Source organism: Aptenodytes forsteri, unplaced genomic scaffold (assembly GCF_000699145.1).
Source record: "Aptenodytes forsteri isolate BGI_AS27 unplaced genomic scaffold, ASM69914v1 Scaffold284, whole genome shotgun sequence".
NCBI lineage: Eukaryota > Metazoa > Chordata > Aves > Sphenisciformes > Spheniscidae > Aptenodytes > Aptenodytes forsteri.
In genome coordinates this window covers 3283848-3301746 of record NW_008794445.1, presented here as the reverse complement: position 1 = coordinate 3301746, position 17899 = coordinate 3283848, and the positions used below count along the sequence as shown (strand labels likewise).

General features: G+C 41.9%; 1 protein-coding gene across 1 annotated transcript; it reads right to left on the bottom strand.

Moving 5' to 3' along the window:
- Positions 1-16405, bottom strand: XPNPEP3 (X-prolyl aminopeptidase 3). Its single transcript, XM_009290003.2, has 9 exons — positions 16267-16405; positions 13318-13725; positions 11250-11452; positions 10309-10371; positions 8799-8912; positions 6281-6366; positions 5414-5597; positions 3653-3773; positions 1-2856 (listed from the first exon to the last, which is right to left on the bottom strand). Exons 1-9 carry the CDS (start codon positions 16403-16405, stop codon positions 2690-2692), a joined length of 1485 nt encoding a protein of 494 aa, XP_009288278.2. The 3' UTR covers positions 1-2689.
- Positions 16406-17899: the final 1494 nt, after the last annotated feature.

The window sequence follows — 17899 nt, the reverse complement described above, 5'->3', positions numbered from 1 at the left end:
TTAGGTTGCAAGACTCAAATTTAATACATTCTGCAAAATGCACTCTTCTTTACATGGAACAACAGATTCAAAACATTAGCAGCAGTTTATGCCGAAGAAATGGCTGAACACTGTGGAAGAATTACAGAATATGGAGCAATGCACAGTCTAAATCAGACACACTGAGCATGATGGAGAACAGCAGCCCTAGCAGATCCATTACTCTCCACTCAGCAGAGTCACAAACACTTCTTTACTGACAGAAACATTCATCCGCAACATTCCTAAAATCTATCGGTGTTTGCAAGTTGCAGGATTTTCCTGAGACGAGTAGCAATTAGTGCGTGCCTGCATTTGACACTGTTATTTCAAGTCCAAGATAGGTTACAGATAATTTATAAATCTTGCTGAAAAATAATGCTCTTTCTGGAGGTGCTTATATTTATTGAACAGCCATGCAACTTGATGGCCCGAGAAATGACTTTCTACAAATTGTTTTATTTTAAAAATAACTTTATATATGTATTTCAAAGGCTTATTTACAGTAAGTACAATTATTAACTCTGTCAGGTACACGGGCAGATGTGCAGACCAGCACACACATGTAGCTCTCAGGTTAATGTTATTTTAAGCTGCTTACAGTTTACAAAATCCAAGATTTGTCCCAGTTGACATGGCTCTAACAGGTGTAATTGGAACAACAAACGTGTTACAGATCAGAACAACATCTGAAGTATTCATTGGTTCTGTGTCCACACTTCGCAAGCCTTCCTTCTAACAGTTTACACTGTACGTATCACTGTAACGCATGAGCATCTAACAAAGGCTTCCATCAAAGATTAGCAGATTCTCTTAACTAGGTGAAACTCGATACACTAAAGCCTGTAAAAGCATTTACTTTTCGTCATGTTGAAAAAATAAAATTACGGCATGTCTTGGCTGCCTTTTCAAGTGCCAAATTCAAACCCCAGTGCCCGCACCCAGATCCCATTAAAAGCAGTGAGAGACACAAGACATCGTCCATTTGGCTTTCACTAAATGAAATGAAACACAGAAAAGAAAAAAGAGAGAAAACAAGAGCAGATTTCGCTAGCGGTTACACAGCAACAGAACCAGAGGTCGAACTCAGGAACCCTGACTACCTTCCCCACGTGCTTCTGACCACGTTCACTGTGGGGAATTAGGGCAAACCGGGGAAGAGGCAGTGACATTGATTAGAAAGCAAAATTGATTAGGAAGCAGTGACATAATAATGGGTCAAAAATAGACAATATAGGAAGAGAAGAGAAAAAGAAAGAAAATTGAAAATAACAGATGAAAAATACTGAAAGCTACCACCAGAAAGGAAGTAAGATGAAGTGATGCAACAGCAAGCATAAATAAAAGGAGATGCACTGACGAGAGGCATTTTTCAGACATGTTAAATAGCTGATTGTCAAAATATTTTCAGTAAATACAGAGGCACCACGTTTGCCTCTAGTAGGTGTATTTACTACTGCATACAATGGCCTGGGTGGTAGGCTGATGTTGAGGGAAGACAACTCTTCTCTTTACTCCTCATTCATCCTAGCCCCTAATCACATTTGAAGCTGCCTTAAAAATATAATCACAGAGCATTAGTTACTGACTGCACTTGGCAAAACGCAAAAGGCAGCTGTGATCTTGCCGTCAGAATTTTTTAAAAGAATTACTTTAAATTTCATATAAAAGCCGTATGAAGACTTGAGACTCGCCATAGGGCAGACTCGTCAAAAATACACTGCTGAAGTTGCTGGCACTTACAGCACAAACCAGAAAGGTGCTGGGACTGTCCCAGAATCAGACACCTCACATCTAGATGACAACCAGCAGCTCACCAGTGGAATCCAGCACAGCCAACATAGCCCTGCTTCCCAGGATAGAGGTGGGCTCAGAACAGGAGACTGGAATGGACATTTGGGACAAAAAGAAGGCAATGTGGAAGACAGCAAGATTGGGTATATCCAACCTCCTGAGCCCTATCTGTCCTTTCGGAAATTACCAAACACTCCAATAAGCTGAAAGACCAGATGAGATGCTTTTTCCTGCTGTTGGCCTATTTTGCATGTGCCTGAACAAGGCCCAAACACATCCTTATCCTTAGAATACTAAAAGCATTCTCCACAGGCTTCAGATAAAACTACCTCCCAACCAAACCCATCTTCCTGACTACCAAAACCCCTTCTCCCAGGGCTCTATAAAAACAAAAGCTGTCTGACACGCTTTATTCCCCCAAAACACCATTTATCAAAGCTTCATTTTTAAAATCTGACTGTTGTGAAACTACTGCTAAAGGGGAAAAAACGAGACCCTGGTCTCAGCAGTCATACCTATGCATCTGGAGAGGGACCAGGCAGAAGCCCTGCTGGTGGCACTGACAAAATTCATCCCTCCAAGGGCACCAGAAGAGATGGATCCACAAAGCAGGGAGATGAACCCACTCCCATGTCCTGCAACAAGCTCAACATCAGCACTAATCAAATCAGAAGGAAAATGCACACAGAAAAGGTTGCTTTGCTTTTTCATCCCTCAGTACCCAAGCTTTTTCCATTCCACTTCCCAGCCCCAGTCCTGGAAACGGCCATCAACTGTCCACACCCTCCATCCCTTGACAACTATAGCCAGCTACAGGGATCTGCATTCCTGGAGGGCTGCGTCTCCTGAGGAGGATGAAAGAGGCAGAGAAGGGGCATCATGAGCTGCAGCCACAGATCTGCTCGATGTGGTAGATCTCCTTGGGACAGTCAGCAGACAAGATGAGAGGCGCATCCTCTGTTATCACAACATCATCCTCAATGCGCACACCAATGCCACGAAACCTCTCCGGGGCACTCACATCATCCTCAGGGATATAAATGCCTGAAAGAAGGAAGGGAATTAAAACACACAACACTCTCCATAACAACCACCTTTCCCTTACTGCACCACCATGAGAGCAGGGTTGGATTTTCAGCAACATAACATGAGTTTGATCCTGAAAATTTTTAATAAGGAAAGCTACTCTCTTTCCCCTCACTCATGGCAGTTGGTGGGCAAAGAAAGGAAAGTGTCCCTCAGTGCTTACAGACACTAACATGTTAATAAAAACTTCCACAATTACAGCTGGCCTTTCTGCACTTCTTGCTCTCAATGCTATGTTCACAATGATGATTTTAACAGTGTTCTGAACGGAGAGAGAGAAGAGCAAAACATTAAATATCAGTTTCCAGCTGACAGCTCCAAATCGAGTGACAAGCAGAAAGAAAGATTCATCGTGAAATGCCTAATTTGCAAAGCTAAGTTGTGAATGCCTGTAATTGCAGACTGCAATGCTTGAGACTTATGCTACCAGTGACTGGTAGTACTTTAGTCACAATAACACAGAACACAGCACAAGTGAATTGACCCTGCTTCTCTGCACTGCACTCGATCACTGTCTGAGAGTTTACTCACACGATTTGTTACCTTGGCTGTGTTTGGGAGGGAAATAGGGTTTTCTAATACTGTAATGACTTTGGGAGGGGAATAACTTAATGTTTTCCAATACTGTAACCATTTTCAATTTCACCAGAAAGGACCTGAATGCTTTGGTCTGAGGGACCAACTAATTACTGAAAGCAATACTGTTATCCTCAGTGTTGCATGTTTTTGTCCACCACTGACTGCGTATCTTTACCTGGTTCAATGGTTATCACCATGCCTGGCTGGAGCGGGAGCGATCGGGATATATCTGGGGTATCATGAACATCCATGCCCAGGTAATGGCCCACATGATGTGGGCAGTACTTTCGAACAGCCTAGCAGAAGACAAAACAAGTGTCATGGAGGCAGTTAAACACAGCCCAACCTCTTGTTCCAGTACAAAAGATGGGGAGAAGAGACAGAATAGTTATGTGCTTAACTAGCAATCTTACTGCCATGACTAGGTCACCAGGGACTGTCTTCCATTTACCAGAACTGGATGGCCCTCAAAACCCACCAGTACTAGGTGCCTATTATAGGCATATTGCAGACTGCCTTTCCCCCCTCTGAAAAGAACAGCCCAAGCCCAGCATCTCAGGCAAGACTTCAGTTTTCGGCTCAGTGAGCTTTCCTGCCCCAACCCTTTCCATCCCTTAAACATCCAAGCCCTGCGTTGCTCCCATCAGCAGACCCTGACAACCGACAGCAGCTGATACAGCTGCTACGTGATGCGGCAAAGAGGTCTCCTATGCACGACAGAGTGGATGCTGTGCCGATTTCACTCAGCAGCTACAGCAGGATTTTAATCCACCTCTACAGGGCGCTGACACTGCCTCCCCCCACACCATCTTAATCCCCTAATCCCCCTCATTCCAGAGAGGAGCTCCTTGACAGCAGGAATCAAAGAGCTAATTCCTCTTCTGCCCCACGCTCCTCACATTCACTGGGGAGTGAGCTGCAGACAGACGCTGGTCTCATCTGGCTGTGCTGCCGCCTGCCGACAGAAACTGGCATGATAGCCTCCGTTCACAGGCAAGAACTTGTGCTGTTATTGCACTGACACTGTAGGACAATTAAATCTGGCAGAAATCTGTCCTGCTGCCAAAGGGGTAGTTCCATCACCTGGTTTTGCCATCTTTCTTGTATTGGCATCAGCAATCATGCAGGTTTGCAGTGAGTGGGACTGGATAAACTTCTCTAACTGCAAACCAATCCTATTTTATCTGCAGGTTCAGCTCCAAGGCAGACCAGTTTCCCAGTCTTGTTCACCAGGTAGCTCTGTGAATCCCAATACAGGTTTGCAGTGAGTGGGACTGGATAAACTTCTCTAACTGCAAACCAATCCTATTTTATCTGCAGGTTCAGCTCCAAGGCAGACCAGTTTCCCAGTCTTGTTCACATTCGCTCTGTGAATCCCAATACCAACACAAAATGGTGCAGAAGAGGCAGCAGGTGGAATGACCGAGAAGAATGGGCTGCACCTTTTGGTGGCACTGCAGATTTATGCTATGTTAAACAGATCACAAAACTATGACTAATTGCCTGCAGCCAGCCCTGGACCCAGAATTTTCTGTTAGTGCCAATGTCTCTGTAAGTCCCTTCAGACTGTCTGTACTCTAAAGCTGCATCTACACTAACAAGTAGTGCAGACCAATGGGAATGGATCTGCAGGGTGAAACAGCAAGCGTTGAGGAACACATATTCACACTATGTGCCTGTAAGACTGGGGGGTTACTTCAGACCAAATTGTGCGCTGAATGGTTGAAACACATCTTCAAGTTTAGCCTTGTCTGAGAGAAATCCAGTCCTGTATTGAGACCAGCCCACAACATGAATTAAAGCACGGTGAGTGGGGACAATTACAAGATTAATCTCAAAAGCACATTCCTGAGCCAAACTAAAGCCACTAGCATAACCCAAGGAGAAAACAGTCAGGCCTAGTGGGGGGAAGCTGGAGTAAAAAAACTTCAAGTACCTTGAAGAAGGGGCTCTCAGTGATGCTACTCTTTAGGATCCCCAACTCTTTCAGTTTCTGTCCAATAAGGCTCAGCATGAGGCTGTAGATATTTTCTAGACTCATGCCTGGGGAGCAGAGGCTCAGGCAGGACTTCTGGATATCCAGGACAGCCTGGTATAGTTCTGCTTGGGGTTTGGTGAACCTGAAAACCATTGAGAAAAGGAACAAAGGACATTTCTCACAATTAAACCTCCACCCAGAACCTATTTTGGGGACAGATTCAGTTCAATGTTGGAGCAGGGAAAGTCAGAAAGGAAAGCAACGGCTCCTTATATGAAATGCCAGACGGCATCACTGCAACATGCCCTTCAATACACTGGGTGTATTGAAGTGTTTCAAACCCCTGCTTCTGGCAGGGTTTCTCAGCTGACAACCTAACCCCAAAGCAAAGCAAGGCAAAGCTACTGCAGGAAAAAGAATGCACTTGAGCCAAAACATACAGGAATTAAACACACAACTGCAGGGACACCGCACCAGCAAATTCACAACTGACAGAGCCATGTACAGGTCAAGTAAACTCCTGTTTTCTTACACACAACCAGAGTCAGCCACAGCTGAATGCACAAAAGCCCTCTCTGCACTTTAAGCGTGCTGTAATAGCTGAAAATAGCAGTAATCACACATATTAATGCAGTAATTAATGAGGCAGTGGGGAATACTGCTTCTCATACTGAAAGATTAGTTTATATAATTCGATTACTCTGAAGAATCACAGAATGGGACACGTTAAAACTACTCACACAGAGATTAAACACACATACACTCAATCCATCAATTATTTAAGAGCTTCTCAAAGTTCTTCAAAACAGCCTTATCGCAGCATACCTTCCATTGACAGGCCAGGTACGTGTGATGTCACTTACGTAGCAGGAAGACTCACATCCACCATCTAGCAAGACCAGTTCACCATCCTGGAGAATAACAGGAAAAAATGTCCTGTGGGTCAGTCCGGCTATTAACTGAATTGATTTTTCTGAGAGCAGGAAGGAGATTATGTACTTATTTTGGCAAAGCAGCTGCAAAGATGTGAATTCCTTTTGCAGAACACCACCACAGGTGCTACTGTTTATGAACAGCTATTCCAGTCGGATTGTTTCTCTGCAAGGTAGTCTCTGTTATGCTTATATACAACCTTATAACTCTTAACATGGATTTTCAAACACTTTGGAGTAAAAAAAAAAAAAAAGACATTTTCCTTGAACTATTCTGCGCTCTGAGACATCAGTCCCATTCACACCTGGATCGCTTACTCCAGCAAATTACACCAGTGACTCCTTTCACTATAAGTTCTCTGCTAGTGACTGAGACAGAAGGGTTTTGCCACAAAAACAGATTTCTGAGCTACCCACAAGATCACTAACAGCTAAAGATTTAACCTTGTCACAAGGTAGGAGGACCCAGCAAAATCACTTCTCTGACAGCGTATCACTACCGTAAATGCACTACTGAATAGCTTATACCATCTTCCCTGTTCTCTTCTGGGACTTTCTTGACTGCTCTAAGATATGCTTCTGAATCTATCTGGTGATGAAGAAAAAACTTTTGGAGATGTGAACCTCCAATTCACTTCAGCAAAACCGTTCCACGTCAATTAAATCACTGACTGCACATCTTCCAAAAAGCCATGCAAAAAAGACAAAGGGCCAGGAACAAAATCCCTGCCTCGCCTTCCCTCCTTAAAGGGGCTAACAACAAACAGAGCAGTGACATCTGTAAAAAGTTTGGATTAAATTCTCCATGGATTTACACTACATGTAATCCAAGGCCTTTTATAGAGATTCACTCCACAGATCTGAGACTGTGCCAGCAGCCATGATGTGGAATGACAAGGAATAATTCTAGCACGTTAAGGGAAAAAATAAGAAGCAGAATTTCACTGCTAGCACTACTTCCAGTGCTAGCTACTATCGTTGTGTACAGTTAAGTGCCACAAATACTTACACAGTAGATAAACTAGCAGTGAGCAGATCTCACTATCCCACTGAATAGACAGGCCATTAACTACCCATCTACATGGTATTTTTAACTTTTTCAGAATAGCTGGTTCAATTCTTTAAGTAAAATATTAAATTATAGCACCTCCCCTCTTCCAAGTAATTAAACAAGCTAAGTAACAATTTATTGGCTAAGGGAATTCAGCCTGTGGTTTGATTGTCCGAGTAAGTGCCTTATGTCATGCATCTTGTCCTCTTTCTTTAAAGCTGAGTCCACTAAGTGGCAGACTGAATGAAGTCCACACGAGGCCGTAAGCAGCATTCAGATACCTTCCAAATTAGACACTTTGTTAGCCTATTTGGCAACAAGATCTATAGGAAGTAGCACACAAAGGAAAAGAAAGAGTCAAGTTTATGGGTTTAACCTCCTACTTAACAGTTTTGAAAAAAACAAGTGACAGTCATTTAACTGAACAACTTTAACAGAAGCAACTGGAGTTTCATGAGCACGCCTGACCTTGGATGACAGTATAACAAAGGAGGCTTCTTTCTGCCAAAAGCAGCCTGTCATATCTTTTGTACGTCTGTCTCTGCAGATCATTTCAAGGTCTGCTAGCATGCCAGCTTCAAGAAAAGACAATGTTAGTGGGAAAGTTTCATCCTGCATTAAGACAGAGGAAAAATATGCTCCTCTGAAGAGTGAATCGTGAGTAGAGCAGTGGGGGAATACTGCTCCTGAAAATACTTATCTGAATCTAAAGGTGTATTGTCAGGAAAGCTCGAGAGGGTTCAATCAATAATGTGAATCTTCAAAATAAGACAAGACACATTAATTTACCTACAGCCATCTAATCTACCTCTCAACATTTAACGCTGATCCTTTCCCTCCTTGTTCCCCTTCCCTGCTGTGCAGGCCTACACAGAGTCCAAAACGCTTTTCAGCTTCGCCAGAGCAGGAATGCGCTATTGTACCTTATGTTGCAAAGCAAGGCCAAGCAATGCAAGTGACAGCAGAAGACCCCCCGCAGTGCCTTCACTCTGCCTGCTGCAGTGGTCCCTCTCTTTTGTGAGGTTAGCAACCCACCCAGCACTGCACACTGCTGCACACGGTGTGGGAGTAGACATGCTCGTTAAATGAAGTTATTTGCAAGCTTGTTTGCAAGTCCTTCCACTGTTCAGAAAATGCTGCAGCAAGTGCAAAGAGGAGAGAAAGAGACTAAATGGAGTGAAGTTAATCTGTCACTGACAGTAAAACTAACCAGGGCAGGATTCCTTTTCCCCGCTCACTTGAAAATAAATATATAAGTTTTTTGATCTGTTCAGTCAAAACAAAGAGCAGCTAGGGGACACATATGGGGACAGTGTGTCACAGCACTGCATTTTAAGTTACTGGACAGCATATGGTTTACCTTGATGAGCTGATTGTTCTTCACATAGTGCAAAGTGTTTGATCTGTTGCCACCAGCAACAACGGGGGGGTATGCCAAGATGTCAGCACCACGAGCCCGGCACTCGAATTCAAACTGGAATACCAATTGAGAGAGGAGGAGACCGTTACTGCTGATTCAGGTGATTAACTGCCCTGGGGCTGTTGTAATTCACATCCTACAACTGTTAATTCGTACAACACAAAGTGAAACTGGAAAGTGAGTTCACTAAATGAAAGCAGCCTTGAAGGTTTTCCAAGAACACTGGAGAAAAAAAAATACAGAACTACCCACTTTTCAAGAGAGTGTTTTAAGCCTGCATCTGGTCTCATGGAAGCTCTTTCTGGTGCAAGCTGTTCAATACTGCATCAAACATTCATTACGTTGTCATAAATCCAGGTGAGGATTTGTTCTTATATAAAGTAATGCTCTTAGTTGTCATATGACTTTGCGAATTTTCAAAGATCCTAAATATCAGCATGACAACAGCCATGTTTTGTTGTTGTCTTTTAAAATTACAAAGTACCAGCATATTTACAGCAGTATCTATTTTCATGACTCTGTTGAACTAAGAAGGTTTGAAAGCATGCACTACCTTGATGTCAGAGAGGAGAAAAAAAGAAAAAAGGCACAGTAAGCCTCAAGATCTTTACCTTTCTTGAGTGATGAAGTTGATGAAAGCATGGAAATGAATAAACTTACATCTATAAAGACTCTCTTTATCCTCAATATATTCATAATGTGTCTTTCCTATAATTACCAAAACCACATGGGACAGAACACTCCAGGATGCCTACATGTAGTAAAGTAAGTTTTATGATCCTAATCTGGAGTGAAAAATTGATCTGTAAAATACACTTTAATTAAAATAATTTTCTTTACAAGTCAGTGCCATGTCAGCACAGGCCCATCTATGTCATAACAGAGGGTCAAATCCTGCTGATGTTTCTCAAACAGGCATCTCACTGTAATTCCTTACAAAATTCCTTACCAAATGTGCAGGCCTCAAACAGGCATCTCACTGTAATTCCTTACCAAATGTGCAGGCGAATTAGTCCTGAGAGGCATCTACACTGCTTCAAGATAGCTGTGGTAATCTGAGGTAGTAAGAGGCTAGAGTCAAGAGAAGCAGGCTTTACAAATATGTGTTGTAACTACTTAAATTCTGTACAATAGAACTGTATTATAGAGTAAGATTATAACTATATATCTGATTGTTTAGCAGGTTTTGTATTTAAATACAATAGAAAAAGACATCAATAGCAGATAAACTTAGACAACCACTACGTTCCTTCAATAAGGGTATGGGAAGTACAGCTGAAGAATTCCTCACACTGACTTTTCCGCACGTCCTAGGAACCGCAAGAGTTGGGTGAAGGAGCAATGTGCTACAGTGGGAGACACATTATAGAGAGATCTGACATTTCTAGTTTCCTGGAAGGATAAAGAACATCCATCCCTTCTATCTCACCTCCAACCACAAAGTACTCACCTTTGCATACAGAAAGGCTTCATCCACTGGGGATTTGCTGGCAAACATTGTTTCTGTGAAAGCCTATGAAAAAGAAGGGCCTTTCAGTTAGCAAATGAGCCTGAACTTGAGGGAAGTTCTTTTTTTTTACCTGCTGTCTTTTGAGGAAGGCCTAAAATCAGCTGGCCTAGAACACAGGAACCAGAGGCAACTGAAAATGCAGAGTGCTGTGAAGACTAGAACCAATTAAGCTCTGTTCCCCGTGAAACTGTATTTAGGGGCTGATTTACTCTAGTTTTTGAAAAAGGATTAGATGATTGAAGCTGATCCCATGGGTTGGCATTTTATGAGTTGTCTCACCTATGGATTCCCTCACGTATAATAGGAGTGCCTTATGCAGCTTTTCCTTCAGAGAAGGATAAGCTGTGCCTCTCTTTTCTATTTGGCTATCTATTTTAATAACATTTACAAAAACATAATTGCATTTGAGGTATCTGTCAGATTTGTTTAAAATTGGCCAATGAGTTCAAAAGGTATTTGAGGGAGAAGGGGGAATACAGAGGCATACACAGGCAATGTGTTCACAAAAATCCTGTTTCTGCAAAATCAACAGGATAAATGGAAAAGAAAATGGCGTGGGGAAGGAGAAGGGAAGCTGGGAAGAGAGTGAAGAGGCTACCCCTGTTCCTGAATAGATATTGCTTTTAAACAAAGTCTAACAGCTGCTGGCTTGTCTTCGCTGGAGTTACACTAATTGAGAGAAGATGGTAGTCCAAGCAGTCTTCCTGTTTCCCCTTGTCATGTGGAGGGAGCTGAGCCCAGCTGATGGTTGAGATGCAGCAGTTCAGTAACAGATTAGACCAAAGCTACCCTTCCAACCCATGTCACCCCATCGACAGCCCTCTCCCCTTTCTTCTTTAAAGGAATGCACTGGTTCATCTGGAGAGCGCACAACCCCATACCTCTGCTGTCACCCGTCCAGCTATCTTCATCCTTTCAATCTCTGCAGGAGATTTGATCAGCCGAAGCTTTTGCACTAGATGTCGGATGCCCTGGATGTGGTTTTTGTTCCGAACTTTTATCTCAGCCAGGGACTGCATATAGTCAGAGTGCAGCTCTGTATGCACTGGTTTCGTCAAGTCATACCAAACAATGTTTGATTCACCTGGAATACAAAACAAAAGCTGACACAGATGAAAATAAATGTAGAAATGTCCTCCCCATACTGAACAAACTCACTCCTCCTAAACTAGACCTGTTGCTATATTTGAGAAATTAATTTCCTCTGAATCTGCATTTACAGACCATATAGACACTTTCACTGCACAGGATACTAGCAATGTCTTCAAAATCTGGAAGATTACCAATTCATAGCATGTATATTTGACAAATCCCCACTTCTATGCAAATATCGGGTTTTACGATCATCACCGAATACATGCATCTTGCACAGATCCATTCAGAGTTTGCATATCAAAGTTGCACTTGTGTAAGCTACGTAGTCATTGCACTGCAGTGGTGCATGTTCTGAATTGTTCTCTCATTTAGCCTGTCCCCCCTGATGCTGTAAGGCAATTTATCTTTTACCCACCACACGGAATCAGGGTCATTATCAACTACGCTTCAGAATATCTTTGGGGAACAACTGCTTATTTCAGCCATTGAGAGAAGATGAACTTACTGAGGACAAACATATTTACCTATGTTGAAATTTATTTAGAACATCAGAGTTAGCACCCACATTCTCCCCACAGGAGCATTTTAAATGGGGATGAGTAGAAAAGCCATGCTGAGTCACAGCTAATGTCCACCTAGGCCTTCCTTCTTTGGTGACAGTAGCCGTTAGCAGCTACAAAATGCTAGCAATGCTAGCATTGCTTACAAAAAGTCTCTAAGAAACTGGGCATTTATGAAAGAGTATTTCCCTTAGCACATCCTCCGCACTTATGGTTTCTTCATTTCAAGGCTGCATCTTCATAACAGTGATTAACTGCTTTTCATGGACCTCTCCCCCAAGGAACTAAAAACTTTTGAATCCATTTATACTTTTGACATTCCAAACCTTCCATAAATGATCTACAACTTAAAACTTAAAAGGTGTCAAAACCTGCCATGTGATCATTTCATTCAGCGTTCCCTTTGTTTGTAAATTATGAAAAATAGCAACTAATCATTCCTACTCATCCTCTCTGTGCTTTCCATAACCATACACATCTCTCATACCTTACCTTCTGTTTTCTCTTTTTCAAACTGAGCAGGTTTCTCCAGCATGTCTCTCACATGCACTCTATACTTTTGATCATCCTCGTTGCCCTTTCTGTGACTTTTCTATTTTCAATATATCCTTTTTGTAAACAAAGTAACTAGAATCCGAGATGGTATTTAAGACTCCAGAATTCACTCTATTTATTTGCGTAATCCCCCAAGCGCTTGCCCTTTTTATACTGTCATAAGCCTTCAGCTTCATTTTATAATGCATTTAAGTTCACCCTGGATTATAAGTATTGAGGCTACATGGTGATGTTAGCTGCAGAAGAACACGTCTAAAGGACAGCAATGTTCGTATTTCAAGAGTAAGTCAACACCTAGCTAAAAAAGGTGAGTGGACTAACAACCTTCCTGTGTAGATCATTTTCCAAGTCTATTATGAATAAAATACCTTCAAGTTTCCTAAAATTCATCTGGTTCTGGCTCTGTCAGCAAAAAGATATGACTAAAACAGTAACACAGTTTGCAATGCTCTCTTGCTCATCCTGTTCCTTACGTTTCACAGATGTGCACTGGCATTCACATGGGTACACAAGAAATTCAGAGGGGAGGAAAAACTATTATTTTCAAAACTACATTTCCACTGGTGACCCTCAGGAAGCTAACAAGAACTTCCAACTGCTTTTGTCACACTGTCATACCCCCGGCATGTCCCCAAGTTCATGATAGTCTTGAATTGGGGTCACAGACCACCTTCCAAACCCACACCATTCAGACCCTGCAAACCACATCTCACCTCATTCCCCCTCCATTTTTTGTTACCTTTCAGTTTGGCCACCAAGTGCCTGAACTCCTCAATGGTGTAAGCTTCATCTACTCCTGTGAGAGCAACTGCTCCATCTGTGCCTGATCGGGGCCCATCCCACAGCTCTCGGCTTGGATCTCTCCGGGGCACAAAAAGTATGGATTTGTGGTAGGGCAGCGCTTTGCCAGGAATGCTCTGCAGCACCAGGATGCTGTCAGGCTCCTGGAACCCACAGAGGTACAGGAAGTTAGTGTCCTGGTGGAAAATGTAGGGGATGTCATTGCTCATGTAGTACGTGGGGTTGGATAGCAGAATCACTGTGTGGTCCAATCCTTCCCAGCCATGGGCTTCTTTCTGGATCAATGCCATCAGCTTGTGTCGGCGAAGAGCATATTCCACCTGTGACAATCCCGGGGTTACCTCTCCTACGAATACAAAACAAATGAGATCGAGAAATTCAAGGCACTCACAATATTTTACTAGTCACATGCCTGATTCCTGCTTACTCCCTCATGCTTTTCAAATGCATGGCTTCGTTGTGGTCCCTCATTAGCCTTTCCATTGCTCTCTCACGCAACTCTTCAGCTTCCGTTCCTACAGCACATCCTCACTCAATCTGCTCCTCCATCATGCAAAGACAGAAATTTATTTTAACAAATCGGATTTTCTGTTATGTATTTCTGTGCAAAAGCAGAAATCACAAAACCTGGTAGATTTAGACAAACATCCAAAACAGATGGATGTTTTCAGAAAGACATGTAAAAAAAGAGGAAGGGGCAAGGCAAACTGGACTTTGGCTGCTGAAAGCTGAAGGGTTTTATAGCATCTGGACATTGAACAGAAGATTACCTCCTAAGGCTGAGCATTAATTTCCTCAGATAAAGCTAGAATGTCTATTCAAATACACACTAAGTCAACTCATAAAGTAACTAGTTCTAAGCCATAAGGGGTGGATTGAGTGTTACAGATACTGGGAGATCAGGCAGAAACACAGAGGTTGCAGAGTCTAACCAGTCACAAGATTCCAGGCAGGAAGAAACCATGAACTGCAGGCTGGTGGCAGACTCCGATTAAGAGAAGGAATCTTCTCCAGGGCAGATGTAGCTTTTCTCAATAATTAACAATCAGATTTTTCCAAAGTTAAATACTATATTCCTAATGACTCTAACTAAACAAATTATCTCTTAGACAAAAGTATGTTTTAAACTGCTCCGGTCACGAAGGATACGAAGTACTGTGATCAAGATACTCACCAAAACCAGACTGAAGTTGAAAGAACAACCAACAACAGCTTAAGTACGTATTTTTAAAATTGTGAGACTCCTTAACTATGATTTAAATTAATACACGAGCCTTAATCAGTACTTTGGCTAATACCCTATTTTAACATAGATTGCATTTTCATACTGTTAACTTTCTACTTTCATAATCTTTTCTTCCTCTTCAATGTATTACACAGTGACAATTCTAGAATAAAAATTGAAATTTGACTTGTACGGTAAGTGGGTTCTTGCATGGGTGGGGTAGGAGGGGGAAGTTCTATTCAGAATGTTTTTCCTTGACAAAAGAGAGTTTAAGAAAATCACATATGTTGTATTTGCATTAAACTTTACACCTTTTCAACACCATACATCCCCAACACCTATTTGGTGTAAAAGTATTGTTTGTTTTTTTTAAAGAAAAAACCAAAACCACCAAATTTGTTTTACTCTGTAGATCTAGAAATGACAGGGAACACAGAAACTGTTTTAATGCAATCTGACCCCCCATTTCCGCAATATTACACTGCAAATTTCCTATGCTCCGCTGCATTCCAGTCAGCTTTCTAACTATCACAAACAGTCCAGTGAAGTTCAGAAGCTGCAGTAGGGTGGAACAGGGGAATCCCATTTGTCTTCTGACTGCAAGGCCTGGAAATTCTCTTTGCCTTAAAGACATTTGCTTTTTAAAACAATAATTGCAATAAAACAATCTTGTATTATTTGAAGGAAAACACCACTCCTTTATTAAACGGAAAATTACTATGGGCAGCTAGAACTAATCTCCAGTGTTTCAGCTGTGACTACTTTTAAAGTGTCAACCTCATTTACTGTGAACTGTTAATCAGTGCCCTGAGCAACCTGATCTAATATTGAAGTTAGCTCAGCTTTGAGCAGAGGGTGGACCCAGTAACGTCCTGAGGTCCCTTCTGACCCGAATTTTTCTACAGTTAAATATGTAAGTGCACGGTTATATATTCATCTGTTCTTTCTGTACACCTATCTATGGAAAAAGAACACAGAACCAGAATGTTTTCCTGGACATATTCTTGAACATATTTTTACTTCCCATTTTTTTTAGATTTAATCATGGTCATCTCATACCTACATGTTCATTTTCATTAATCTCATAAAACTGCACAACTTCAGCTTCTCTTTCATCACTACCTTCTAACTTTATAGCCACAAGTCTCTTTTTCTTCTTTTCCTCACAGCTTGAATACTCTTCTGAAGGGGGCATGCTTTTTTAGACAAGTAGTGTCCATCTCTCAATAAATCTCTCCCTGATCTCCTTTTCTGAATGACACCTTTATTTTGTGACCCGCAAGACATTAGATATGAAGCATTCTAGCAGTTCAGCTTGCACAAAGGACTCTCCCTTAATATAAATTGTATTGTATTTGCAGGACAATGAGCTCCCAAGATGCCACTGCCATGAAAGGTCTCCAGTACTGAAGTCAGTGACACCGAGCACCCCATGAGAAAACGGTAAAAAGCTAACATGTGATGCCTATTTTTGGAATCAGTATCATCTCAGACAAGGAAATGAACTACTAAATATAATTACTGCCTAATGAAGGTAATCATAAACAGCTGAAATCAGACACCTGTATGATGCAGCAAATCAATACTCTGTCCTAGACATCTCAGCAAAATACAGACAAGAAAGAATACCAATGATTGGCTCATACAGGGCCTGTACCTAACCTGGTTTGAGAAGGTGTGGGTGTGTGAAGGGGCTGGGCTGGCCCAAATACCGGTTTGGAATCTTCTTCTGCTGGGCAGGCTGGATGGAAAATCTTCGGAGAGCACATGACTTGCAAACTAGAGGAAAAAAATGCACCATGTCAAGGTAAAAGACCCTTCCAGTTAGAAAACTGCAGAATTATACTCCAGTCATCTGCCTCTTAGTAGCATTCATTCACCTTATATGACATAAACATCCCTCCTTAACTTTTCAATTTGTTGTGTACCGTAATAGTTTATGAAACAACGTGCACACAACTCAACTAATGATCAAATATTCACAAAACAGATTGAAAGAAATTAACGTATGCTAAACCGGACAATCCAGCAAGAAAACCCACAAAGCCATGTCGGTTTGCACATCCCAATTTCTACACTTGGTGTTCATGACGCACTCAGCATTCTCCCTCCCTTGCTTCCCTCAAACACTGCAGAGCTTGAAGCACACCACCTATATATCGTCTTTTCTTGACTATGTCTTCAAAAAATACCACTCATCTGGAACAATTACACAGTTTCCAAGGCCCTTCCAGTTCTTTTTTTACTAATAATGCCACAAAGAAACCATCAAATAACACAAGTTTATATAGCAATGTGGTTTTTTTCTGTATGAAAGATACTCAAGAGTCCCTGTTTATGTATTTAACTTACTTGACAGTAGCATTAGCCAAACTGAAAACAGTTCCTAAGAAGCATACATTTATGTATCCCACTTCCAAATCCACACACAGCCAAAGCAGACAAGTTTTAAAGAGAATTACAAGTGTGCATTTGGGAGCTCAGGGTGTGCACGATAGGACAATAGCTAAAATTAAACATCATTGTCACAAACTTTACCAACTTTGGAATTCTCAGTCACAGCCTTTTGCAGCTGAAGAATTGCTTCTGCCTAGATACAAACCATCAGACACATGGAAGGAGATGGTAATCAGTTTCCTAACATCTACCAGCTGATGTTTTGGAAACTGGCTCTCTTTTACATCACTTACCATGTGCCTACTACAAAATCAATTCACGCTGCCAAGGCATGGCACTGGATTCTTAGAACAAATCATAATCAATTTTTCACTAGCATAAGCAAGTATAACACAAGCAGAACAGCTGCCTGCCTTTCAGGGAGCTGAGACTCAAGAGACTTATAGCAGGACATATAGACTGTGGATTTTCTGTGGGAGCCAGTATGATTAGCTACCAATTGAAGATTACTTATGCATGACAACTGATAATCATAACATAAAGCATTCACTATGTGATTATTGACTGGAGTAACAGGCTGGAGATCCAGGCAGTGAAATAGAATTACAGCTTTTTGTGCAGCCTAAAAAGAGAGGGTTTTCACTGTTTCCACCTACGCAGAGGACAAACAGGATACCTCGCAACGAGACAAGAGAACACAACAGGCACTAAATAAAGCGTATTTTGAAGACAGCAAGGAGCTTTCCACATCGTTGCTTTATTTTTCAAATAATAAACCGTTCTTCCCTCGGATTCAACCGTAACTGGGGCTACGACTCCGCTGCCGAAGAGAGCTGCTTTCCCGTGCCCCTCGCGCCCACAGCGAAACGGACGCGAGGGCGGCCTCGCAGCCCGCCCG